A 26,900-nucleotide genomic window follows, 5' to 3' on the forward strand; every position below is an offset into this window, starting at 1 on the left:
CACAGCACATCTGACTCCATGTGTGGCTGTGCATTTCTCGAGTTGATCCCAGCTCCTCCTGCCCCATCTGAAAGGCTCACAGGAGATTCCAGCTCCTCTTGCCCCATCTCAATGGTTCACAGGAGATCCCAGACCCTCCTGCTCCATCTAGAAGATTCACAGCAGATCCCAGCTCCTCTTTCCCCACCTCAGTGGTTCACAGCAGATCCCAGCTCCTCTTTCCCCACCTCAGTGGTTCACAGCAGATCCCAGCTCCTTTTTCCCCATCTAAAAGGCTCACAGGAGATTCCAGCTCCTCCTGCCCCATCTCAAAGGTTCAAACACCCACCCCAGGCTGCAGGATCGTGGTGCTGCACAGGAACAATGCACAGCCAGGACACAGCAGGCTGAGAACAGCTTGTAAAGGCTGTTTTTCTGTATTTGAGCTGGCAGGAGTGTGATCTTGTCCTTTTCTTCACTGGAATTTACAGGACTAAGTCCAAAGACATGAACCAATGGTGCACATGGAGCAGTTGTCCTCCTCTGGGCCCTACTCCATGGTGCAGCTCAGACACAAGAGCAGAAGGAAGCCCCAGCACGTGTGAAGGATGAGGGCACAATCTCAGTTAGCTGTGGCAAGACACATGCCACGAAAAAAGAGGGAACAGGAAAAGAAGAACCAGGGGAATCCCAGTATTTCTCCTCACCCTCAAATCCGAGAATGCCACATTCAAAGTTGTGCTGGAGCATTTTCCAGCTAATACAGGAGCTGGTTCACTGTCCCAAGTCCTGGCCAATGCTCCCTCTCCAGCCTTGACCATGACAGCAGCTGCCTCATCATTCTGGCATCTCCAACAGCTTCTCCCTCTCAGACACCAGGCTTCTGCAGACAGCTCAGAAATTGTGTGTAACAGCCAATATTCTGCAAACATCTCGTGCCAGATTGAGCTGGGAGACAATTAACACAGCCCAACCCATCCAGCCAAGTGCTCCCAGGGCTGGGAGCACAGTCAGGGCAGCCCTGCAGAGCACTGCTGTCCCTCTCCACAGGCAGCTGCCATCCCACTCTGTGCTCAGCCTGCTGCACATGTGTACAGAGGAGATTTGGGTGTTTGTTCTCCAAACCTGCCTTGTTAATGCTGGAGGAATATTGACACAGCATTCCCTTCAAAGCAAATGGAAATTGAAGCTTTTTATTGAACCTATTTTTTTTAAACTTAGCTTTTAGAACAAGATATTTAACAACATTACCATTCATTTCTACATCACATGTCTCAAGTTCAGCTGGGTTCCTGCTTTAGCTGCAGCTGAATGTTGTCTGCTTCCCCAGAAGTCCTCAGAGTGAAGATTTAGGGAGAAGCAGACACTTAAACACATACAAACCAGGGAAATGCAAGTGGGTTTTACTAATGAGGCAGGCACTTTGCTGCATGCACCTCTCCACCAGAAACAAGTCCCACTTTAGCAGACACCAACAGCATCTTTTGTCTTTGTCTAATGTGGGAGCTGTGTTGCACAGAAGTGGGAAGCCAGTTAATGTATGCAAAGTTTGCTGGAGCAGAAAGTGCTTGATCTAGTCAGGGACTTGAAGAACAGAAGCTTTGCATTCCAAACAAAGGATTCCCCCAGGAATGGGAGGTATTTGAAGATGTCCACTTCTGCATCTGGAATTAAAAAGCTGAGATTTCTCACAGAGAAATGCAAATCAATTAAGTGAACCAAGAAATGTTTGGGGAGGAGAAGGAAAATATTTGGCAGGCAAACACTAAAACGTCGAGCAGCTCTGTGGGAGTCATGTCCCAGGGACTGGACCAAAAACATAATTAGTCTGTTGTGGAGATAAACACCAAGCTTATGTTCTGTTTTCTCATCCCAAACACCTCCTGGGCACTTGCTGCCTCACATCCTTCCTCCAGCAGCAGAGCTGTGAGTGTGTGAAACACCTGGGAGAGGAAGGGTTAGCAAAGTGTGAAGAGTTCCTTCCAAAGTGCACAAGTAGTAAACAACATTTCCTCTGGGTTTGCACTGCTCCCAGACACACCGGGGACCACTTGTGGCATTCCCAGCTGATGTCACCTGCCTGGGAGCTGGATGGCAGCTCTGGATCCACAGTGCCTTGTCTCCCACACCTGGCAGCAGCCAGAGCTGCTCACGTGTCCCCACAGAGGTAAAAAGGCCACCAGTCCCACCAGGCTGGCAAGGAAATGAGGGGCTTCAAATGTAGATCACATCTGAGTCATGCTGCTGAACCTGCAGGCAAATCAAAGAGGGAGAATTAGTGCTGGCTTAAAGTAACTCCCTTTGCTCTGGGTCTTCCTTTGCCTCCAACTCTGGAGCCCTTTGCAAGATGCTCTGCAAGAGCTTTTTCTTCTTTCTTTAAACAAATTCTTCGCCTCAGCCCTGAGTTTAGTCTTAAAAGTTGCTTCTGTAATTTGCCTCAGAAAGAGCTGATCCCTCAGCTGTTGCTGCACTCAGCTGTGTCCTTTAGTTCTAAGCACCCAAACCCTGAAGGAGGTGTTGGATGTTATATTCTGGAGCTTTTAATTGATCCTAACCCCCCCCCCCCCCCCCGTTTTGTTCAGATAAACCACAGCAAATCCATCAGGCTTTCTTCATTCCCAACACCTTGCCCAATTAGCATTGCCACAGACAGCTGATTTCCTTCCCACTGTTCCAGACCACATTTCCTCACAGCTCTTCCTGATTTCTCCAGTCCAGTGACATTTCAAAGCAGGTTGTTCTTTCCTGACACCCAGCTCATTGCTCTTCAGGCCTGTTTGACAGGGAGCACATGGAAGAGAACTGAACTGTTGGGAGCCTGGGTATTTATTGGTCTCTTCCTGCCTGCCTTTTAAAACCACAAGACAGGCACAGTATGTTTTAAGCTCTCTGTACCTGGGAGCACATTTCTCATTTCCAAGTCTGGCTGGTACAAATAAAATTTAACGCAGATCCTCCTACTGTGTACAGACATCTCTGCTTCATTTACCCAGGCTTACAGCTTTGCAATCCAGCTTAGATCAGAAGTGAGAAAAAAACAGGCAGCCTCGAGTTATAAACATTCCCAAATGATGTGCCAGCACCAGGGGCTCCAAAATCCTGCAAAAGCCTTGTCATCTGTGAGGCTGGGACAGAGCAGGACAAACCAGGTCCCTACAGGCAGCCACCATCTCTGAACTCTAAACTTTTAGTCAACATTTAGGAATTTACTCACAAATCTGATTACCTTTATCATCTGTTTTCTGGCTCCCGTGCCCACACTGTTGGCAGCCAAGGAATTTCCTTGGGAAGATGACTTTTCCACTGGCACCGTGTGTTGAATTTTGTTGGTACAGGGCCAGCTGCTTGCAGTGTTTAACAAGTAAGCAGGGAAAGGTCTTGGAAGATTTACATCCAACGAATCCCCAGTTTCAAAGGTTTTCATCCAAGATGGGGCCTTTAAAAGAAAAGAGCACATGGAAATTGAATGCCCTCTCTGTAGCAACACTCAGCAAGCCAAAAAGAACATCAGATGAGTAGTCAGAAAATAAAGGCCATCTTTCCTCATCATTTCTCAAGCCTCCCCCTTCTGTCTCTAAAATCCATTGACTTAGAGCCATTTTTGCTGCATGAGCAACAACCTGCAGACAAAGCCAGCCCTACTCTTGCCCTGCTTCGGGAAGAAGTTGAAGAATTTATTTAAAACAAGCAACTTATGACAAAAATCTGGGTCTAGTTCCTCATTTCCTTTCAAAAAAAAAAATACACCAAGGCTTTTATGACTTTCAGCAGCCACAAAGCACATGAATGAGAATGTGATGCAAACTGTAAGAAACCACATTTAAACGAGTCAGTCACAACATTTTCGTTTGCTCCAAGACCTTAAACCCCTGATTGTGATTTCATAATCATAAAATGATTCTTTTTTTGCTTATGGGCCTGCTATTCAGCCCAGGAAAAAGGCCTTAAGATTTTGTTTTGACATGAATTTTCCTCCTCTGCGTTCATGCTTCTAATGTTTTATCATCAAGGGTAGTGAAGGCTTGGACTGAAATACAGCAGCTCCCTCTGGCACACCCACACTGTTCCATTTTAGGGTTCATGCTGCAGAAAGGGGCAGGGATTTAGGGTACTTACAGCTCCTAAGGAGCGATCCAAGGAGCCCAGGACTTCATTCCAGTGACAGTAAAGCCCAGCCTGTTTTTCCTCCAGTTTCAGAGCATGAATTTCAGACTTCAGTTCTTTCAGTCGATCTTCGAATTTCCTGCTCTTTTCTAAGTAGTCCAGCCTGGGTCCACGCATCAGAGACAAAAAGCTTAGAGTGGCACAGTTTAACTCCACAACAGGTGTTTGTGGAAGGAGGAGAGTTGGTTTTCGTTTCATTTTATGTTTTATAGGTAGAATGAATTCTGCCAGTGCCAGCCTGGCTTCCCTGACCCAGTGACAAGGGGGTTCACGTCTTTCTTTTTAATTCCTAACTTTTTACCAAGCATTTCCTTCCAGACTAAGGGATGCCCGATGGATTGGCTCCCAGCAATTCCACACTTTAGCACTAGAGGGAAACTTCTGTCCTCTCACACGCTGTTAGTTCAGCAAAGTGCTTTGTCCCTCCCCAAGACAGAAGGTTCTGGATTTATCACGGCTTGATGCCACCAAAAAAACCTTTCCTCTGTGTGAACAGCCAGTCTGACACAGAATCACCCACACCAGCTCAGTAAAAGGCCTCCAGCCACATGCATATCCCAAGTTAATAAAAGATGAACTGTGATTCCCAAAGATTTCAATTCCTCTCTCCTTCATTTGCACCCCAAGCATACTGATACCTCTCTCTCTCTATCTCAAAGGAGAGTCTCTTGAGGTCAATGTCCTTCAAATCCAGCTTTATGGATCCTTTGTCAAAGTTGGCATCTCTGCTGTCACCTGGAGAGTACTGGGGGTACTTGGCCATGTGCTGGAAGAGGCAACACAGCACTGTCAGTCAGATCTGAGGGACTGACCCGGGGTTTATCTCCCCAGCTCTGCAAGAATGCCATGCTGAGCCATTTTCTGAGACACACAGATGCTCCTGCAGCCTTTCCCCTGCACCCAGCTGGAATCCACAACCCACAGATCCAAGAGCAGAGATTTATCCTGGCTGCAGCGTTTCTATTTCAGCAGAGAATAGAAATCCATCCTCAGCAGGGCTGGAGCAGAGGAGGGAGTTGGGGCACAGAACTTTAGCAGTGCTTTCATGCTGGGGACAACTTCACTCCTTTGCCTGAAGGCACTCACGGATGTGCCAGGATGACAGAGCTGGCTCAGCACAACCAGCTCCACAAAAAAACTGCCTGGCTGCAATGCCACCACGAGTTAGTCAAGACCAAAGTTAAAACAAGAACTGGTGATGGACTTAGGGAGCAGAGGCTGTCTTGCCTTCATGCCTTTCTTATCATCCTGAGCAAACACAACTCCCATCTTCGCTACACTGTTTTTACACACCAGTTTGTCCCACAGGTCTTTGTCCCCAGCTGGATGCAGCCGTGCCACTACTCAGCTTGCTGGGGGCTACAGAAATGTCATCAACACCTGACTATCCCTGAAGATGGAGTGGTTCCCAGTGGAGCAGAACTTACAGGATAATTAAGCCTGGTTATGTCTAAGAGCTTCTGCTTCGCTTTGCGTTCGGCCTCTCGGGCTTCGTGCAGGTCTTGTTTCAGGTGCTCTGCTTCCTTGGCTCTGGAAAATAAACATCCTGAGGGGAATGGCTGATGGTTTCCAACCAGCACATGGATTTCAGAGCTCACCAACTTCCAGAGAACAAGTCCACTACTGTGCTGTCTTTACATCAAGACACTCGTGGAAGGATGCTCACATGGAGAGCTCACAGGACACAGCAGGGCAGAGACACCCCTGCACAAAGTGGCTGAATTAATGTGATTTTCCTACTCCTAACTTCCATGGGCTCAGTTACAACCTGCTGATACAGATTGTCTCCAGACCATCAGAGATCCTCCCTGAGGTGGGGAGAGGCTGCTCTTTATTTTGGCAAGTTTTTGGCAGTATCCTAAAACAAGTAGAAGGATTTTTTAATAACAGGGTTAAAAATCCTCTGTCAACACTGGCCTGCTCTGCATCTTCAGGGAACATGCAAACATTCCGAGTGGTTTATATTTCACATGAATTTACCTGGTTTTACACTGCTGGAAGATCTGAAAGGGAAAAAAGAGGCCATTCACTTGGTACTAACGAATGAAAACAGCCTCATATCTCACAGGGGATAAAGACTGGTAAATTCAGTTAGGTAGCCAGTGCTCATTTGACAACACTAAATAGAAAATGCCTCTGCATTCTGGATCTTTCTTGCTAAACATCTCCACAGCTTTGCATCCGATCCTCTGTAAACCTGACCTGCAATACAACAACAGCTTCCAGGTGGAACAAACAAAGCACAAGGAGGCTTCGTCACTCTGAAGTGTCACTTCAGGAGCAGTTCCCCCCTGCTGGGCTCGGCTCTGCGGAAAGCAGCACTCTCTGCAGCGCAGCTGAGAGCACGCAGCGCCAGGGAAGCAAACCCCACCTCCTGTCAGACTCCTTCACCAGCTTCACCGCGATCAGCTCCGCCTCCCGCATCTTCTGCTCCATCAGCCGCTTCTCCTCCTTGCTTTTCAGAGCTGTGATCTCCAGCCTCTGGCGCTCCTGCTCAGCTTCTGCAGCGTTCTGGGCCAGGAGTTTGGCCTCTTCTTCTGCAATCTGAGCCTTCTCAGCCAGCAGCTCTGCTGCTTCCTGGGATCGGAGCTGAAGAGAAAGAATTTTTCTTAGTTCCTTGTTTAGAGCCAGCAAAATCCCCCCTGCAGGCAGGCAAGCAGGCAGAAGACATCTTTTACCAAGAGATCAAGTGATAAAATATTGTTTCTTAAATAAAAACCAGACACAATTTCAGGGTCTAATGCTCCTCCTCTGCTCCAGAATTTCCTGTGTCTCACCTCTATAAAGCAAGGAGAAAAATTTTAGAGCTGGACAAAGTTGAAGCCAGCCCCTTTCTCCCCATTTCAGCTCCAAGGTTGCTTCCTTTCCCCCGCTCTTTGCCTGAAGAGAGCCCTGTGAGCCAAATCCAGGGAGAGAATGGTTCACAGATTATGGCAGATCGGGGTTTTCCCGGGTATTCCTGGGAAAATGGGAAATGCCTTTTCCACCAGTGATTGGAAACTCTCCAGCCTTGCCTGAGCTACAATGTCTGGTTGTCTCCTGGTGTCAAAAAAGCATCCTACTTCCAAACCAAGAAAGCCCATCAAGCACAAGAACATTCAGCCTAACTCACCAGGGCCTCGTTGGCCTGCCTGGCTTCATCTTCCAGCTGGAAGAGGCGCCTTTCCAGCTCTTCTTTGGCTCTCTCGGCTTCTTCTCGGAGCTGCTTCTCCCTGGCCAGCCTCTGGTTCTCCATCTGGAAGTAGGATGAGCAAGAGTTTGTGGGGTTGCAGCAGAATCTCACCTGGGCCTGAGTGAAATGCATCAAATGAAGAAGGGGCTGCTCTCCAGCTGGGATGGTCACCACAGATGCTGGAGCTGCCTGAACTTTGCAGCATGGACCTCCTCAGGCAGGCACTCCTGGTTATTTCAGACTGCTGGGAGAGCCCTTGGATTGATCTGTTGTGTGGCCCAAATCTTTGGGATCACCTCTCCACACAAACACCTCTGATATCCTCAGATGCTTCAGAGCTGTTCCCACATCCAATCCTGCTGCATTTCCTCACCTCCCACACACATATTGATGGAATACAGGGGCAGCAAGGGCACCAACTGGAATAATAATCAGTGTTTTCAACAACACAGGAGCAGGAAGAATCTACCTTTTTCCTAGCTTTTTCTTCCCTGGCTTGTGCTTTCATTTGCTGGATCTCTATGGAGTCCACTTTTCTCCTCCTCATAAATAGGTCGTGGTTTCCAATGCACAGCTGGAAAATCTGGAGAGGAAAGGCAAAGCAGATGTGATTTTGATGGACTTGTGCCCCTGCCAGAGGGGCAAAGAGGCCCACACTGGCCTCAGAGGACAACTCTGACTTCAGCACAAGTACTGGCAGCTGCTTCCCTTCCAAGCAAATCAGCACCCAGGGCAGGCACACAACAGTTTAGGTAAGTTTGTAACAGGATGAGAGATTCCTTCTGTCCCTCATCTCCCTCTGATCCCATTTTGCTGAATTACACAGGCAACACATCTAGGCTGAGATGTCAAGATCATGATTTTGTTTACAAACAATATTTCTCAGTCTGTATCACCAGGTTCAGCTTCACAGAAAGAAAGCAGGGCACTTACCAGTTTATTCACTTTGAGCTGAGAGGAAAAGAACTTGAAGACTTCTGCTTTTTTGTCAAGGGGTTTAATAGTTAACTACACAGGCAAAAGAAAAAAAAAGAAAGGAAGCACAGTGAGGAGGAAAATAAGTTGAAACTATTAAAACCAATGCAAACTTTAGCCCATCTCCACGTCTCTCTGGGGAAGCAGTGATTCATGCCACAAATAGGGGGACAGTGATATAAAACTGTTTTTCTCCATAGAATCAGCCTGTGTGGGAGGATAAACCCCCAGGCCCACCCCAGTGCCAGTCTGGGTGGTTTTCCTGATGCCACCTGTGCACTGCACACTGTCCCCAGAGCGCTGGAACAAGCACTGGTTATCAGGAGAACAGGACACATCAGCAAACCCAAGGACCAGGCATAGCCCTAAAGTCAGGGAAATGTCAAACACCTCTCAGGACAGCAACCATTGCAGGGATAAATAAATGGATCAAGGGCCTAAGGGCTTGTTCTTCAGAGCAGCAGGTAAAAGTGCTGGAGACTTCCTCACTTTTTCCTTTTTCAGTCCACTTCCCAAGCTGTTCCCAGAGGCCAGGAAGGGTCTTCCTGCTCCACTCCCCACTTTGTGCTCTGTTTGGCTGCAGAACAAAATATGGCCCCCTTTTTTTTTTTTTTTTTTAATAATTTAAGACCCTGTTTTCTGTGCCTCAGAGGTTCCTTGGTACTCAATTCCTCTAATCCCTTTGCAAGGTAATTCCTATATGATTCCAGGGCATCTGGATCACCAGGATCATGATGTCCTATAGCTTCTTTCACCCTATACGTAATGCCTGGCTGCCTTTTGAGGAGCCAGGCTGTGCTGTGGCACTGAATAAAGTGAAGTTTAAACACAGGGCTGCCCAATTTCCCCACAACAGGGAGTTAAAGCAGTTTATTCCCACATCTCAGGGGAAGTTTGATGTTATCAGGTACCAAAAATGTTTTGGAGGCAGCAAATCCTGTAGGTTTGCCTTACTGAATGGGCATGAATCTAAAATCTCACCTTCATGTTTTCCAAAAAGCCCACAGAAAATGGAACAGGCTGTGCTGCCCTTTGGCTGAAAAATCCCAGGGATTCCAGTACCAATGGAGTTTTCCTGGGTTTGATTTTTCTGCTTAGAGCCTTCCATGCAGCCCGTGATTTGCACTGAGAGTAAGTTTTCCCTGCTCCTTCACTTTCCAGAAGCAAAAGCTGGGCTTCCCAGTGAAATTGCAGCGGTGGGGTGGTGCTGAGGAGTGAAATCATGTCCCAGCAAACTGGCAGAGCTGAGGCAGAAAACCATTAATATCTCCCTGCATGTGTCCTCTTGCCACTGGGCTCCAAGCCTCAGCTACAAGGACGGCTCCTGCATGTGCAAACAGCATTAAGGTTTTATGGATTGTGGAATTCCTGCTGGGATAACTGAGGAAGCCAGGCACGGTGGCATTCATAATATCTGTCTTTTTCAGAGATCAACACACTTGTTTTGCAAAGGCCAAGCAGCAGGGAAGGAGCCAGAATGGAGTCAGAGCTCAGAGCAGCCTCGGGGAACCAAGGTTTCGAGCTCATCTGCAAGGCAGGGCTGTTATTTTTAGTTTTGTAACAAAGCTCCCCAGGATTTCCCCCTTCTCCCCCAAAATTATTTCAACAGAGGAAGCTTTCAGCCTGTTCCAAGAATCCCAGTCCACACCCATGCCCATGTAAAAAGAATAATACATCAAAGCCAGCATACCTCTTTCTCACTACAGGAAATGTTTCTGATAGAGCTCCACTCAAAGGACTTATTTGGAGAGAACCTGTTATTAATGCTGTAGATATGAATACCTTTGGCATCAACTCCAAGCAGGAGATCTGTGTGGTTTTTATTTTGCTAAAAAACAAGAGAGATCAGTAAATGGCATTTTTTTGGTGACATTAAACAACCACAGACAAGAAGCCCATATTTTAATATATTGATATTTATCTGTATTTTAGGAATTTGGTGTTTATATAAAATACTATGAATGCTGTCGCTGTTACTAATAAATTCAGTCCTCTAGGTTGTTTATAGCACCTCAAACTATTTCTCCTTCCTATTCCAAGGAAGCTGTCAAGTTGTAAAAATATTAATCTTAATTGTTTGATTCACCTGCTCATCTAGAGGGCAAGAAAACCAAGTCAGAACAAAACCAGCAGCAGGGAAAAGCAGGAGTCAGGAGTCCCAGTTCCAAACTCCCTGGAGGATTTTAAAAGGACAGCACCATCATCTGCAGCAACTGCAAACTGCTAAAATAAGGCACTTACAGCAATTGGGAAATAATTGACACCATACATTTCCAAGTCTTGGGCAATTTTCAGGTAGTTCATCTCAGCTTCATCCCTGGAGAATAAAGCCATGATTATGAAACTCCTTTCCAGCCTTTCTCTCCTGGCTGACTCTCCATTTCCCACTTAGAAAAGAACAGGTAATCTGGTCCTTTGTACAAACTTACTTTAATTTTGTCATCTTGCTCTCAATAATAGAAAAAAGGATAATAAAAACAGCATCTGGACAGAATAAAGGCAGTAAAGTCGCACCTATTTGAAAAGATGACTCATGGATAGTGTAATCTTCTTTAAAATGCATGAAAAGTCTCATCCTTGTGTTAGTTTTGCCACTCCATGTCTTGGAAACCCAACCTCCCATTGTTTTCCATGAATATATCTCCTTCAGGAAACAGAGTTCATTGAGAAATGAGCCTTGAACAGAGCTTTTGGCCAAGGCCAAAGAAGGGCGAGAATCTCTCCGCCCACTTTTCTCCTCCCTTCAAAGGTAAATCAGTACATCTTTAAGAAAATATTCAATAAAAATAATGCTAAGAAGCCTCTAGAACAGAGAGAAATGGAACCCAAATATTAGGAAAAGCTGCCTCTGGGTGCTAACACATCCTATTTATTGCTTAATTGCATTTCCAGATAGGCTGAATCACACTGAAGACAACAAATCCCATAAAGAAACGTCTGGGATTTCTAAGAAATGCAAAGGTTTCCTACCTGGCAATCCCCCTGTGCTCAGCATACCAAGCAGTGATCTTCTCTTCCCACATCTCTGCTGTCAGCTGGTACTGCCTGAGAACCTGCAGGGGAAAGGAAGGAGGTTGAGTCCCTTTGAAGATCCAAATCCAAGTGCTGCCTCTCCCAAGCAAAGCGAATGCTCAGAGGTGCAGTTCACATCTTGGTCATTTTGCAGAGTTTTTAATGCTCTGGTTAATCCCCAGCAATATCTGCACTGCAAAGGGGAGATTCAAAGATTCTGCACTGCAAAGAGCAGATTCAGAGATTTGGATTTGTATAAAATTAAGACTCACCCTTTTGGGTAACAGCTCGTCATGGGCTAGAAAGCCTGGCTCATGGAAATTTGGGTCATAGTCACCATACTGTCCCAAAAAAGAAAAGTTATATCAGTTTGTTAGAGGCAGAATGCTGAGGGAGCTGTTCCTTGCAAATTTTGACGCGAAAACTTGAGGCAGATTTTATTTTGGTTTTGTTTTGGAAGGAACTTCCAGCCCTTGTGCCATGCAGGTGGCTCCAACACAGCCACTGAGTCACTTAGACTTCAATCCTAACCTGGAAACTGAAGGAATCTCCCAGGAATTCACCCTCTGGACTAGAGGAACGTCAGCTGTTGAGAAGTTGTGTTCACCTCCTGCCATTGTGTAAGTTGGGCTCTTGGTGGCAAGAAGGGAACAGAGCTCTAAGAGACACTAAAAAACTTCGTGTCCTCCCATTCTGAGCTCTGTTTTGAGCAACTCCTGCATCCACGATCATTTTTTAAGACAACACGAAATCATTCTAGCCTGGACAAAGATTATACTAAAATGTTAGGCCCAAATAAATCCCCTAAATTGCAGAAGCACAGTATAGAAAAAAAATCCTTGTAGTAGCATTTGATGCTTCTTTTTCTAGCTGTGCCTTTACATCCCAGGATGATCAACTTCTTTAACAGCAAATTTTAACCCTGCTGTGTTTACACACCACCAGGTAGATGTGTTGGTTAAACCAGAAAAAAGTCAATGAAAAAAGAGATTTTCTATGCACAAACCTTGGCCTGAACAGCATAAGAAGCCAGTAAAACTGTAGCTTCTGGTGAGCAATAGATCTCCTCATCCAGGATTTGTTTCTTAACCTAAACCAACAGAAAAAGGGAGCAAGTGAAAGAAGCTCAAAGTCAGGATTTCTGTCAGGCTTGAAATGAAAGCAGACATGCCCAGACTATAACTTGGCACCAAATATCACCTTTATGAGTTAATAACAGCAACAAGAAATTGGCATTCAGGAACACAGGAAGCCTTTAGTTAGCATTGCATTTAATGAGACCAAAAATGCCAGTCAGCTCTCTCCACACAGTTACATAAGGAGCCCTACGAAAGAATATCTTATAAAACATCAGTTTTATTGTCTGCGCTTCATTTCTTTTAACAATCCTCCTTTTTTTCTGCCTGCTGTGTATCACATCAGACATCAAATTTTAAGTTGGAAGGGAGCTCTGGAGGTCAGGCTCAACCAGAGCACACTCAGGGTTGTGCAGCTGCTTGGTGCTGCCATATTAAAAACCCTAAGAGGTGTTCTCCAGCTTTCCAAAATGAGAGAATAAAGGAGAGCCCCAAAAGAGAAGCTGAATAATAGAGCACTTAATTTCTTCAGTTGCAATGGTCTAAGCACAATCACACAATGGGAAAGAGTCTTTCAACATTCGTCTCATTTTAATAACCTGTGGTGCTACCAAGACCAGAGGTGTAATGGTTTGGAATGTGTTGTATGATTTTAAATCAGTTGTGCAATTTCTGTTTGAAAACCTAAAGAGGGAAGGGGAAATCAATCTTCCCAAATCCTCCTCTCAGGTGGATTTAGCCCAGGAACAAACACAAGACAACAAAATTTTGCATAGCTCACAGTCTTAAACATTTCCAAAGAGAAAAAATGACTTGAGCAAGCACAAGTTCTGTTTACAAACACACCTCTGTAGGTGCTGGGAACTGAAATGAACCACCAAGAAAGTTTTTTCTTTTAAATTTAGTCCCTGGTGAGCACAATCTCTGAACCTGAGTTCCAGCGCAGGGAACATTCTTTCTAGGCTGTTAAAATGGAAAGAATGAAAAGATTTTTCTTCCAATTTGGAAAGCTCCAGCTTTCATTCTCCACGGTGTAAATCATGCTCCAGAATTCAGAACAATGTGGATAAATCCCCTTTAAGTGTCTGGGCTGTTTTGGGGTTTTTTTCCTAATCAGTTTTTACAAGGACTTTTTGTTAAACTTCATGAAGAAGCAATAAATGACCTCATCTTTCAGCAGACAATATTTAGCTTTAGTAATTGACATTTATTCAGGCATTTTGGAAAAAGCTGTTATGCCACATTAATTTGCAAAGTTCTGAAGAGTCAGGAGAGCTGAAATCTTCAGGCATCCAGATGTCTGTACATGTTTTTCCTATTAGCATCCAGGTGTGAGCTGAAGTTCTTAACAGTCGGGAAACTTTGCAAGTTCCAATTTGTTTCAGCCTTGTTTTCCTACGTTGGAATGAGAAGTATTTGCTAATTGCCTGTCTGCTAGTTAAGGCAGGTTCAAGCAGAAAAGAAAAAGAAGTGGAAAAATCAGGATTAAAAGAGTAGGAAAAGAGTTCTGCTGCTCTCATTTCTTTCCAAAATTAGCTGAAGAAATAAACTGCCAAAGTGGTTAAAGGTTCTGGATGAAGTTCTGGTGGGTTTCTTAACCATTTCCCCATTATTTCATTAGCACACCCTCCTCAGGGCACAGGGGAATTTACTGGGTTCATTTCCAGCTGCAGACTGAATTTCTCTCATACACCCCAGCTACCTGCACAGACACATCCTGCTGGAATAAAGTAACACTCCAGAGGCTGAAACTTTCAGAGGGACTCCACAACAACTCAGCAGAGAAGCTGGATGTCCCAGACATTGGAAGTGACCATCCCAAATTCAGTGCTTGTATCCTTTGCTGCAGCTATGGGGCTTTTCCTGCTTGATCCATCTTTTTTTTTGATAAGGCTCTAAGAATTTGCTCCTTCATCCACTTTTTGATGGAGCTCAAATGGTGTTTGCTGCTCTGCTCCTTTTAAACCTTGCCAGGTGAACAAACCTGGATTTCAGAATGCCTGTCAAATTCCAGGATCTTTTACCCCTACAATCCAAAATGAAGGTTTAGGGAGTCCTTGTTTTCTAGAGGTTTTGCCCTCCAGCACAAGATCTCCCCAAAAGCCTCACAGTTCTTCCAACAGTTCCAGCTTTGCATGAAATTTTTATTTTTTTTTAACACACATTAAGGAGCAAAACAAGTCTGGAATATCCAGATTTGGAATCATCAGCCAAACTGCTGGGTGTTGTCACAAAAACCTGCAGAAGATGGAACATTCCAGCTTACCTGGACACAAACCCACAGCAGGCAGGAGAGATGTTTGTATTTCATAAAAGTAATATCTGTAAAGTTCTTGATAAGCTGAAGCAAGCAAAATTATCCTGAGCTGCCAACAAGATCAAAGACAATGCAAAAGGACTGGGGGAAATACAGAAGGAATTCATGGTTAAAAACTGTTCCTGACCTGAAGGAAGAATAAATGCTGGGTAATTTCCTGTAAAAGTTCCTCTTCTACCTTCTCTGGATAGAATTTAGCCAAAAAATGAAAGCTAATGGGATCTTCTTTGGGGATTTCTTGATCTAAAACCTGTTTAGAGATAAAATCAGCAGCAAAAAGGATACATGAGTGTCTCAAGATAATATTCCCGAGGAAAAGCAGAAAGCAGCAAATAATCCCCTTAAAGCAGCCTTCCCGTATTTTAGAGGGAAGGATAATTCTGAGCTTTAATCTATAAGCAATTAGTGGTGATTAGTGTGGGATGTTCCAGGTCAAATGGGATAGAAGCAATCAGAGCAAAGAATCCAATTTTAGCCTTAAAAAAAAAGCTATCATGTAAAATTCTGAGTTGTCATGGAACACACCCCTTTAGCTCCTGTGCTCCAGAAAGTCAATACTTACAGAAATAAATAATTGCCACACAATAGAAGTAAATAATTGCCACACATTTTGTTCCCTGTACCTTTTTGTCCATCTTTAACCAGGTGCACATTCCTTTAATCGTGTACTGCAAGCCAAAGAACCAAGTCTCCCTTAAACCAAGGGCTCGGCACACCAGGTCAAACAAATCCTTTCCCTTCCACTTCATCTAAAAGAGAGAAAAATCAAGAAAAACATGGCTATCCTAAATGAATTTGCTCCATTTTAGCCCTTTCTCCTATGAAATCTTATTTCACTTTTAGGTTTTTAATGAAATAGTCTAAGAGTTGCTGTGTTCCACCTCCTCTCCTTCTCCAGACACATCCAGAGAGCAGCTGGAGTCATTTAATCACCAAGCAATTGAGGAGCACTGGGAATGAGGATTGTACTATTGATTTCCTGGGATGTGGCTTTATAATAAGTCTTTATTAATATTTGTCCAAAATTTTGACTCAATAGTTTATACAAATTGGAGAGACTGAGAGGAAAGCCTTGGGAAATCAAATCAGGACATGGGGTAGGAATGCTGAACAATGAGAGCAGATCCACCTTTCACACCCCTCAGGTATTTCTGTGGCACCAGGCCAAGCCTTAATCCTACTCTGATTTAAATGAGTCTTCTTAAATGTTTTCATTTCAACTCAGCAGCCAGAGAGCGCAAACTTTGATTAAAGGTCCCGAATTCACACACATCTGATGCTTTTTTTCACCAAAGAGGCTGCTCATCTCTTTCTTCTATTTGACCACATTTTAGAACGATGATTTTATCTAATTGCTAAAAATAAAAACTGAATGGCAAAAAAACCAAAAATAAAGTGAAATTTAGGCGGTATTTGAGTGGAAAGCTGGAAATCATCCCAGCAAAAGAGCAGTGTCTGGGGAGAAAGGAGAGGTAGCAAAGGAAGGAACACATGATTTGTTAACAAGGACTCTGACCTCCAAATCGAATTTTCCAAATCCTTTATTTTCACAACTCTGCCTGCAAGCACTCCAGAGCAGTAAGTCACACAAGACTAATCTATTCTGTTTCTGCAGGACCTAATAAATGACATTAAATGTCTCACTAAAATTGCCAGTCCCATTGGAACTGAGTTTTCTAACTCCTCAGAATAACTGTGTCTTGCTGTGCTTTTGCTGGATGATTAGGAATTAATTAATCAGGGACAGTTCTGTCCCTTCAATTGTGCAGCCCAATTTATTTAGCAATTGATCATTTATTTTTCTCCAGCCATGATTTCCCTAATCATTTTATCAGATAGCTATAATTAATGGAAGAACTGTCAGCTTTTTCATCAATCCTTTTTTTCTCTTCTGCCCAGAGATCCTAACACACGTTGCAGTTAAAGAACTGGAGTTTATAAATGGCAAATTTAAACAGAATGTCCCAGATCAACAAAAGCACCAGCTTATAAATTATTTTAAAAGCAACATTTTAGCACCAGCTCTGACCAGTTTATCCAATCTGGAAGTGTCTTAAAGAGTTGTGGCAGTTCCAAAAAAAAGAATTTCATGGAGAAGTAGGAATGCTTACAAACAATTGGAATGCTTATGAAGAAAGCAGGTTTAGTGTTAATTTAGCTATGCCAGCCAAATGGATTTCATGCAAACAGCTTTAAATTCTGAACAGAGCTAAGAATGCACCTGAGATGAAATAATTCATTCTTTATAAAAATAACAGATCAGTTTGAAGACTCTCCATGAGCTGATAACCTGATTTTTCCTAATTTCTTGCTAATACAAAGGTCAGTCCCCAAGTCCCCAGAATTTGCTGACACTCTCACCTCACAGCTGAACTCCATCTCAGCATCCACTGTTATAATTTTAACTTTAAAAGTCTTTGGTTGTTTCTTCTTCAGGCCTCGGATGGACATATTTTTCAGTTGATGAGGGCAGCCACACCTGAAATCACACATTGAGGGATGGAAATTCGGCAGCATTTTCTTGGTTAGATTCCAAAGTAGGATAAGTCCAAACATGCAGAATAAAGTCACCTTTAGAGATGCATTTTTTGTGTCTAAGACAATAAGGACGTTGAAAGAAAAACCTTGAAAATGAGCTTGCTTCTTAAAATAAGTTGGTCAGAAAATGTTATTGCTGTCTTTTCTCAGGTTTTGGCTATCACAAACAAAATTCTCTTTCTCAAGGGTCTCTGCAGCATCTCCACACAGTAGAACAGCAGAAAGTGCAGCTAAATTTTATGATGTCAAATCCAACACAATCCTTTTCCACCAGTTATGGCTCCTTCAGCAACTGAACTATTGGATTTCTTTATAACATGAGATCTTAACTCCCTGAAATTATACAAAAGCCAAGGAATATATGCAGTGAAATTAAGCTGAATTTACCACATTCTCTTGTGCTACTCATTCACGATGACAAAAGTTATTTAGAACAGAAATTTTCCCAGTGAAGTTTTTCTGAAATGAGTTTAATTTTGCAGAAGCCAACAGAAAATTCCTTCAGAAATCTTCTCTTCTAAATGTAATCACCTGCACACCATCCACAAAATTGAGGAGATGCTGCTTCCACAAGGGCTTTGTGGAAAGCAAATATTGAAAGCTGGGGTTAAATGATGGTGTGGATCTGCTCCAGGCAGTTCTCAGGCATTTCTTTCTGAGCACAGGAAATCAGCCTGTAAAGGTTTTTGCTTCTTTTTACTTTATAAAATTAACAGGTCAAACTTGTATAATGCAGTGAGTAACTGTGAACTATACAGGGCAAGAGCTGAGGCATTCCTGGTTTCCTACAACCTAAGACTATTTACAGTGTGGCAGAATTCCAATCTGTCCTTGAGGAATTCCAAAGTAAAGCTCGAGTTTAAACTGAAAATTTCCATTTGCCTGCACCTTCCAGGATTTTATAAAGTATCTTGCTCCCTTTTTTTGCTTCTGCTGAGCTCTAAATTGGCTTGGGAATGTATTGATTTTCCACTTACTTTGTTTGTGCCCCCCACCCACAGATTCTGAGCAGTTAAATAGGAGGTGAAACAGATAGGGAAGTTTTTCTTTTCAGATTATAGGGAAGCTGAGGCAGGGAAGAGATAAAATAGTTACCAAATCATAGGGATATCAGAGGCACAGTTGAGAACAAGTCATTGAGGCAACTCAGAGTAGGGAAAACAAGCTCAGGAGGAAATTCATCCTTCTGATACCACTGGGACCAGTTGGGGAGGCCTCTCCCTCCGGTTGGCTCTGGTGAATCTTCTGCTGAAGTGTTTTTTGGGTTTGGGGCACCACTTCTGGAGCTGGGAAGGCAACTGGAGAGAGTCAAAAGGAGAGGTCCAAGGGCTAGAAAATCATCTGTGGTAAGATGAAAGCACTGGTTAGGACAGAGAAAGGCCGAGTGGTGACACATTGTAATGGCTGCTCTTCGTGACAAGGAATAGTGGGCTTAATTAAGCTGCAGGCAGGATGCAGACTGAGGGAAATTCAAGAATAATCAGGATGTTCTGGTGCTGGAAAAGCACAGGGTGGCATTTCTCTTTCTGAACTTCCCCACAAAACAATGTGACTGCATATCCTCGAGACTGGAGGGGCCTAAACCCTCAAAGGACTCCTCCCAAGCTGGTCCCTTCTGCCAGTGCCCACCACCAGCCCAGGAGAGGCCACACCACCAAAAACCAGTGAAATCCAAGGAACACCATATCCAGAGCCCAAATCCCATCACCCCCAGGGCGCCCCTTTCTCCTCAGGGATTATCTTTTAAAGGAGTGAAAACCAGATCTGTCACAAACTTTCCTCTCAAATTTAGGCAGCTCAGTGCACCCAACTGAGCAGAGCTCAGGTCCTTTCTGCTTAGCACAGCAAAGTGTTTTCAATTAATGAAAAAGGGAATATTGAAACCCCCAAAATGACCACAGCAATACTGACAGGGAGAGCATCATGTGAGGGTATCCAAACCAGCAGTGATTACCCCAGACATTTTTTGATCTCTAGTCTGCAAGCTGCAAAATTAAATTTTAACCTGTTGCATTCCAAAGCTCTTCTCCACCTGGCTTTCTTCCCAACTGTAAATAATTGTACCATTAGACACACCATTTATAGCCTGAGAACTACAGGTTTCTATACAATCCTGGAAATAGTTTTATTCGTTTCTAGAAGAAACATCAATGGCTGAAAACTAAGGAGAAAAAAAACTTCATCATTCATTTTTAATATGTAACCTGAAACAGCCAATTGAGTTAAACAGGAACTTGGAGTTAGGGCCAGTACAGAACATTCTCAGAGTTTCATATGGAAAATTCTGAACAGATAAAATTGAGCAGCTAGAGAAAAATGTACTAATTATCTCAAAATATGAGAAAAATGCCAGAGCTTTTCATTTGGACTTTGAAGTTATTTCTTTTTTCTTATATAACCAGGTTGAAATGACAATATAATTTGTTCAATATTTCCAATAGCATATTTTTTTTGTTCTTTCCAGAACTTTTATTCCATGGAAAAGCACATTCTGACTCACAGTGAAAAGACATTTTTGAATATCAAATTTTCCCCAGAAAAGTAAACTGCATTTTAATCAATAGCACTGGTAAAGAAATTGGAAAGGGTTTTCACACTGAATAGCTGAAATGAATGTCAGATCCCAACAACAGAAGCAAAAGCACTTAGCAGACGAGATTTTAGAAAAAGAACTCTTTCAAATAAGAGAAATCTTGCTGAAAAAAAAAAACCAATCTGGGTTTGCCATCTCTTGTATAAATGCAAAAGCAATCCTTGTTAACAACAGCGTTTAACTGGGAATCAAGTGCTCCAAGGCAGAGTTCCTGACACCCAGCTCCAGTGATTTATTCCTGCAGGGATCCAGAAGCAGCAGAATGTGAACCCTACCAAAGAACTCATGAATGCAAAAGAGGGCACGGTGATCAAAGATTCCTGCCCAGCCAGAACCTGGGAACAGAGAGTTCAGGAGCTGGGAACAAGCGCAGGGAGATGATAAAAGCTTGGTGTGGTGAGGGGAACAGAAAGGCAGCGATGGGGAATAAAATGTAAAGGAACAAAACAGCCCCAACTCTCTTTTCACACCCAGGATGAAAGGAGGGACATCCAGCAGCTCTGGATTAGAGTGTTCTCCCTCGTGGACAATGAGAAACCAGGAGCAAAGCGTGGGGGTGCAGTAGAAACCGGGAACGGGGAAGAGCAGGAAGAACTGGCCAGGTGACTCTGGCAGCAGCGATGCTTATCTGTGTCACAGCAGCGGGTGGGCAGCGTGTTACAGCACAGCTCTGCCCTTTGATCCACGCGGGGAGTACGCCACACATCAGATCCCACTCACTCACAGCATCCACCGGCAACCAGAGAGAAAAATGTGAAAGCAGCATCACCGCACGCACACAAAGCTCAGTAAATCCACCAGAATTCAGCACCTTGTAGACAAATATCTCCAGGAACAAGCTGCCCAAGAGTGAGGGTGCAATTTATTCCCAGCTTAGCATTTCCAAGGTGGATGGATGGGGTTTTGCAGGGTATAAAAACTTCCCTTCACGCGGCACTGGCTCTCAGTGACACCTGGGTGGGAGCTGTCACCATCCATCACACTTGGGGCAGCCACACTGGGGTGAAAAATCATCTGTTTTCACACTCACACAGAAACCAGCAGCACTTCTTAAGCTGAGAACTCAGGTGCAGACAGGCAAAGAACTAATAGCAATTGAGACCCCTCTCTAACACTCCCAAAATGAATCTGCCCCACAGCAGCAAAGTCTTGACAGGAGCTGGAAATAGAAAACCTTTGGGAGAGCAGTGAGGATTCAAGAGACAAGGCTTGGGAATTACTTTTAAGAGCCACCAACAGAAGATGCTTGGAGCATCCACTGCAAAAGCACATTAACATAGACACTACCACAATATGAAAGACTGTCATCGCTGAAATATTTACTGCAACTCGGAGTGGCAAATTCCCCTGACTCATTATGTTTCTCCCAGTTCCTGAATTTCCATACTCCAGCTCAGGAATTAATGCAAGCAATTTGAATGCAGACGACACAGGCGAGAGTCGTGGGCTTTGAACAGTTGTTGACTCACACTCCTGTCTGTGCTCCCTGCCCGAGGAACAATTTAAGCAAAGAATTCACTGTTTTAAAATGGGTCAGCAAGATAAAGGATTTTCTCTACCCCTCACTCTAAAAAGAAGTTATCTAAAGTCACCAGTTGGAATCAAGACTTACCTCACAGATCCTTTTTTTGAATGACGATAAGAAGAAAAATAAAAAATCCCTTTTCATCCAAAAACTCCGTATTTTCCCCACAGACATCAATATCCAGCCCTCACAAGTTCTGCCACTGAGAATAAAATCCAAGAACAACTTTTCTACTTGATCCCCCTTCCCTTTGTTTCCATGAACTGCAGCATGTTAGCGCCCTCTGAAAAATCAAAGGATTGCTTTCCCAGGTGATAGGAACGGCTCTTAACCATTTCCTGCCTGCACCAGGGCTCCTCCCAACTTCTCTGCTCTGTAACTCACGTAACCAGGCACTAAAATAAGAGAAGTCCACGAGTTTTGACTTGGATATTCGTAAGGATTGATAATGAACTTCCAAATAACTCCTTGGATGTGTATCTGATCAAACTATTTCAACAGTGTCTCCTGTTCTCCACATATCAGCCACCTGAAGAAGGGAAACTGCCCAGAGTTGTGCTGTTAATTAAATATGATTCCCTACCTGTCCTCTTCCTGTGGTGAGAGATGATGAGACACTGACACCAAAGAGAGAACAAGCCTCAAAAATGGGCAGCAGCCAAAATACCAGCAGAAAGTGATTAAGTGAGCACATTTAAATAAAAAAAAAAAAAAAAAGGATGGCCTCAGTCTCCAGTCACGGGGAAAAACCAGGAGCACCTTACCTCAAAGCCAAATAATTTTGCCAATATTTAGTTTGTAAGTGGTCTGGGAGTTTTTTGCTAAACCTCCATTTTATAGACAGATTTACAGAAACTGAGTATCTGCCAGGTTATGGAGAGCAAGGACAACAGGCCAGCTCTCACTCCATATCTCCTCTAACTATTCCAGATTTACACAGAAAACCTTCCAAGAGTTGTCTCACATCCATCACTTAACAGCAGGGGGAAGAGCACAACACTTGTTGCTGTGCAGAAACCTCAGTGCCACACGAAGAGGCTGCACTGAGAGTCACCTCCAAAATTCCACGTAATTCAGCACTTATACCCTGCATTTGTTCAGAAGAGGAGGCTCAGAGAGGAACCTTATCACTCCCCACAATTACCTGAAAGCAGGCTGTGGTGAGAGGACAAGAGGAAGTCTTTTCTGCTGTGCCTGTAGGGAGAGGACAAGAAAAAAATAGCCTTAAACTGAGATGGGAGATTCAGATTAGATATAAGAAAAAATGTTTTCACTGTTTGGGTGGTCAGGCACAGGAGTAAGTTGGCCAGGGAGATGGTGGGGTCACCACCCCAGAGGTGTTCAAGAGCATCTGGGTCTGGTGCTGGGTGATGTGGCTGAGGGGTCGCAGTGGCAGTGCCGGGTGCACAGCTGGACTTAACATTCCAAGAATCACAGAATATCCTGAGTGGAAAGAGACCCCCTCAGGATTATAGAGTCCAACTCCTGACAGCACACACAACACTCCAAGAATCCCACCATGTGCCTGAGTACTTGAGCTCTGCCAGGTTTGGTGTTATGACCACTGCCCCAAAGAGCCTATTCCAGCACTTAACCACTCTGGGTGAAAAAATTTTTCCTGATTTCCTTATATCCAATATAAACCTCCCCTGGCTCAGCTCCAGCCATTTCCTCGAGCCTTGTCACACACGACACAGAAGAGATCGGTACCTGCCCCTCCTCTTTCCCTCATGAGGATGTTGCAGACCCTCAGTCTCCTCCAGGCTGAACAAATCAAGTTACTTCAGCCACTCATCTTAAGATTTCCCCTATAGGCCCCTCGCCATCCTTAAAAGACCTCTAAGGAGATCTTAGAGTGCTCTTCCCACTTTAAGGCTGCGTTATCCCCACCAACCACACCCATTTTACCCGCGCTGCCTCTGAGGGGACGGCCGCCGCCTGCGCCTTTAAATACCCCGGGAAGCCCCGCCCCCCCTCTGGCCCCGCCCCTGGCCCCGCCCCTTCCGCGCGCGGCGCTTCCGTGCTCGGCGCCGCCTGTTCCGGGCCCGTCCCTTTAAGGCCCCCGAGGCGCGGTGGCGGGCAGCGGCGGTGAGAGGGACTGGGGCTCCTTGGGGCTGGGGGCTCGGCTGTGAGGGTTTCCCCGTGCTGGGGCTGCGCCCTGGGTGCTGCATGAAGCGCCCGGCTGAACCCCGCCGCCTGCGCGGCCCTGCTGGCGCGGAGGCTCCGGGGTAGGGCCTGACGTGGAGCGCTGTGGGGAGCTGCGGTGGGGGGGGCTGAGGGCTCCCTCTCTGCTTTAATTTTCTTTTTTATCCGTGTCTGCCAGTAGCCGCTGGTGCTCGGTGGGTGTTGCCTGTGTTGCACACGCCTGTCTGTGTAGGGTGTTTAGCCCTGGGGTACAGGAGGTTTCCCCACACTGACCTCGTCCAGCCCTGAGCGCCCACAGCTGAGTTAGGGGTGGGAAAAACAGCCCCTGAGTATTTGCTGAGCGTTTCATCCTATGGCTGTGTCCCTGTATCCCTAAACTCTTCTTTTGATGTGTTGCAACATCAAAGCAAGTCTAACAAATTGGGTAGATGGAGAATTCACAGGTGTTGGTAGTGCTTAACAATATATCAGAGTGGGAGAGAAAATGGTCGTTAATCTCTTATCAGTCTTAATATTGATTCAAGTTTTCTATTGATTTTGCCCCTGACTCTTGCAAGAGTGGTGCAGAAAGCTGTCCCTAATTAAACCAAATAAGATGATGGGATATAATTACTTGCAGGGAAGGACTCAAAAGCAAATAGATGTACTATAGATCAGACAGCTCTTTGATGTGTCATTTATGGCTTGAGAAGCTCATTACCTTTTTTTAGGTTTCATCAGCTCAGCTGATAATGAGAGGCACAGAAGCAAATGACTTTGAACAAAAGCTGCAGGCTGCTCCCTTGTTTGGGAGCACTCTGGTCATACACGGACCTGATGAACAGGTTTCCAGCCAAAACAGCTGCTGGAGCGTGAGTTAAATGAGTAATTTCCATAGCTACACTTTTCTCTATTGTGTTTGTGGCAGTTGGGGTGATTCAAAGGAGTTTTGTGGGATAAATCTCATCCTCATGCTGTTGTGTCCGGTTTTACTGCTGTCCTGAGATAACTTTTACTGATAGCAAGGACATGGTGACATCCCTTCTATATTGTCAAACAAGGCTGAGGTAGTGCAGTAAATGGAGTTTTGAACTGTTCTTCCCCATTTTTCCAACAAAATGACCTAATGCAGCTCTTAGTCTAAAATAAGGAAAACTTTGGTATTGATCAGAAAGCCCTTATATTTTTTTGCTCTGTTACAATAACACATCTGCTTTTCTTGCTGCCAGGCACTGCATGACCATAACTAAACAATGTCTGTCCCACGTGGAGCTGTCCATGCAAAATGGATAGTAGGGAAAGTAATTGGGACCAAAATGCAGAAAACTGCCAAAGTGAGAGTGACAAGGCTTGTGCTGGATCCCTACTTGCTAAAGGTAACACCAGTTAACAACTTGTCTTGCATGGTGGGTTTTGTATTGTGTGGAGAAATGTTCTGCTCATTCGACTCTTAGAAGTTTTGATGAGTCCTTACAAGTCAAACTCCTTAAGGAACTTAAGGTTTTAGCTGTGGGGATGACTGCAAAGGATGAAAAGCAGTGAGTGGTGAGGACTTACAAATTACCTACTAAATGTATTTCTTTGAAGTGCCTTGTTAATGCACTTCATTTGATCTTTTTGAGAAGGTAAGCTTTTGTTGTTTCACACTTAGATTTAACTTTTCATGTTGATGTGGAGCATGCTTTGGAGCCTTGAATGTGTATAAGTCACTTGTATGATAAATTTTATAGCTGTTTTTTTCTGTATGCATAATTGTAATGTTACTGTGATCTTGGATTTATTCCTTGTCAATGCACTTCAAACGGGAAGGTTAAAAATTGTATTTTCTCCATTTTAAATAGGGAAACAGTGGTACATGGAGGTAGAATAAGTTGCCTTTGGTGACAAGAAGGTTAAGGATAGAGTCAGGATGTGGAGCCCCTTTCAATATTTTATCCGGTAGAAGAATCTTTATTTATTTATTAACCTAATATATTTCTTAAAGGATTCTGAATTCTGCTGTTCCAACAAGAAAAAAAAAATACCGACTTTTTCTATGAAAGAAAATTATTTCAGCAAGAAAACCCTCACATAAAAAACTTCAAAATACAGATTTCAGAGCTTTTTCTTCCCCATCTCCTTTCCTGTGGGCTCAGTTGGCAAAACTATCCTGACAAGAGATTGGGAAGGGCAGTGCTGTGCTTTCTGTGGAGAGCCTGTAGAGTGCACAGTTGCATTTCTCTTCATGATCCCAACTGAATCTCACTTTAAAAGATACATGAGACTTGACTTAGTGAAATTTATTTATTTATTTGATACTAACTATATATTTACCCATTGAAATATAATGCCAAGGTTTCTCTTTTTTTTTTTTTTTTTTCTTTTTGTTCCTTTTGCAGTTCTTTAACAAAAGAAAAACCTATTTTGCCCATGACCCACTGCAGCAGTGTGTTGTTGGAGACATTGTTCTTCTGAAAGCTCTGCCTGAGCGAAGGAGCAAACACGTGAAACACGAACTGGCTGAAATTGTGTTCAAGGTTGGCAATGTCATAGATCCAATCACAGGAAAGCCCTGTGCAGGAACCAGATTCCTGGAAAACCTGTCAGATTCGGAAAATCTGACAGAGGCAGATACTACCTATCTAAGTGAGAAACTTCAGGAACTTAAAGTTTGTTCAACAGACAAATAGCAGGGGAAGTACTTTAAGCAGAGGGCTTCCAGCTTTTGTCTCTCTCTGCCAGGGATGTTTGAGGCCCTGCTGTGACATGTTAAATGTTTCAGTGAAATCTGTAGTCAAAATAAATAGTAAATGTAGTTGCTTATGCAAAGAGATGTTGCAGAGTGATGGGCACCTGGAGCTTTGAATGAAAACACAGAGAAAAATGCAAGTTTAGTGTTGCCACTTCATTTTGTTGCCTGTAGTTTTGGCCCAGTGACAGTTCCCAAAGCCAGCTGCCCTCCTGGAATGACTCCTCTGTGTTAAGACAAGACTACAACTGTGTGATGTTTAATTTTGGTGGGAGGGTCATTACATTATTTGGTTGTTCTGTATTTCAGGCAGTCCTTTGTGGTTTGTAGGGTTACTGGAGATGATGCTATTAAAGCTTTTGAAAGGAAGTGTAGAATTTTAAAAGCAGCTGCATGCTTGTGTCCTTATTTCCTCTTGCAGGAACCTCCTGACTTCCAAACTCTCTAACAAAACACAGCCCTTTGCCTTTATAGTGACAGAAAGGTGAGAATCAAAGCTTTGGGCAGCTTAGTGTGGTTGGCTTTGTAACCTGTCCAAAGGCAGGATTTAATTCTGGGAGAGCTCAATCTCTTTGAGCTGCCAGCAGCACAGGGGAGCTGATGAGCGTACAAAGCCAAAAAGTAAAAGCAAAGGTGATTAGATTGTCTCATCAGAAAAGCTAATTAAAATAACACATTTTGGGGAGATGGAGGTGCT

General features: G+C 44.0%; 2 protein-coding genes across 6 annotated transcripts; one reads left to right on the forward strand and one right to left on the reverse strand.

Annotated features, from left to right (window-relative positions):
* Positions 1-1,140: 1,140 nt before the first annotated feature.
* On the reverse strand, positions 1,141-22,515 carry LOC104691090 (merlin-like). Of its 3 annotated transcripts, none has more exons than XM_019287683.3 (19): positions 22,496-22,515; positions 18,329-18,574; positions 17,057-17,174; positions 15,319-15,444; positions 14,823-14,945; positions 12,309-12,392; positions 11,575-11,643; positions 11,261-11,343; positions 10,532-10,607; positions 9,981-10,118; positions 8,249-8,323; positions 7,785-7,898; positions 7,256-7,378; positions 6,515-6,732; positions 5,571-5,673; positions 4,782-4,909; positions 4,096-4,246; positions 3,206-3,415; positions 1,141-2,229 (listed from the first exon to the last, which is right to left on the reverse strand). In XM_019287683.3, exons 2-19 carry the CDS (start codon positions 18,334-18,336, stop codon positions 2,194-2,196), a joined length of 1,983 nt encoding a protein of 660 aa, XP_019143228.1. In that variant the 5' UTR covers positions 18,337-18,574; positions 22,496-22,515; the 3' UTR covers positions 1,141-2,193. The 3 variants fall into 3 exon arrangements, with proteins under 3 accessions (XP_019143228.1, XP_019143229.1, XP_010400778.1); XM_019287684.2 differs by lacking the exon at positions 22,496-22,515 and adding an exon at positions 21,439-21,874 and having other exon boundaries at positions 18,329-18,519; XM_010402476.4 differs by lacking the exon at positions 22,496-22,515 and adding an exon at positions 21,439-21,874.
* Positions 22,516-23,351: 836 nt separating this feature from the next.
* MRPS17 (mitochondrial ribosomal protein S17) lies at positions 23,352-26,591 on the forward strand. 3 transcript variants are annotated; one of them, XM_039562662.1, is made up of 3 exons: positions 23,352-23,439; positions 24,705-24,851; positions 25,854-26,591. In XM_039562662.1, exons 2-3 carry the CDS (start codon positions 24,729-24,731, stop codon positions 26,142-26,144), a joined length of 414 nt encoding a protein of 137 aa, XP_039418596.1. In that variant the 5' UTR covers positions 23,352-23,439; positions 24,705-24,728; the 3' UTR covers positions 26,145-26,591. The 3 variants fall into 3 exon arrangements, with proteins under 3 accessions (XP_039418596.1, XP_039418597.1, XP_010400776.1); XM_039562663.1 differs by lacking the exon at positions 23,352-23,439 and adding an exon at positions 23,489-23,579; XM_010402474.3 differs by lacking the exon at positions 23,352-23,439 and adding an exon at positions 23,721-24,347.
* The last annotated feature ends 309 nt before the right edge of the window (positions 26,592-26,900 follow it).

This window comes from Corvus cornix, chromosome 19, assembly GCF_000738735.6.
Source record: "Corvus cornix cornix isolate S_Up_H32 chromosome 19, ASM73873v5, whole genome shotgun sequence".
NCBI lineage: Eukaryota > Metazoa > Chordata > Aves > Passeriformes > Corvidae > Corvus > Corvus cornix.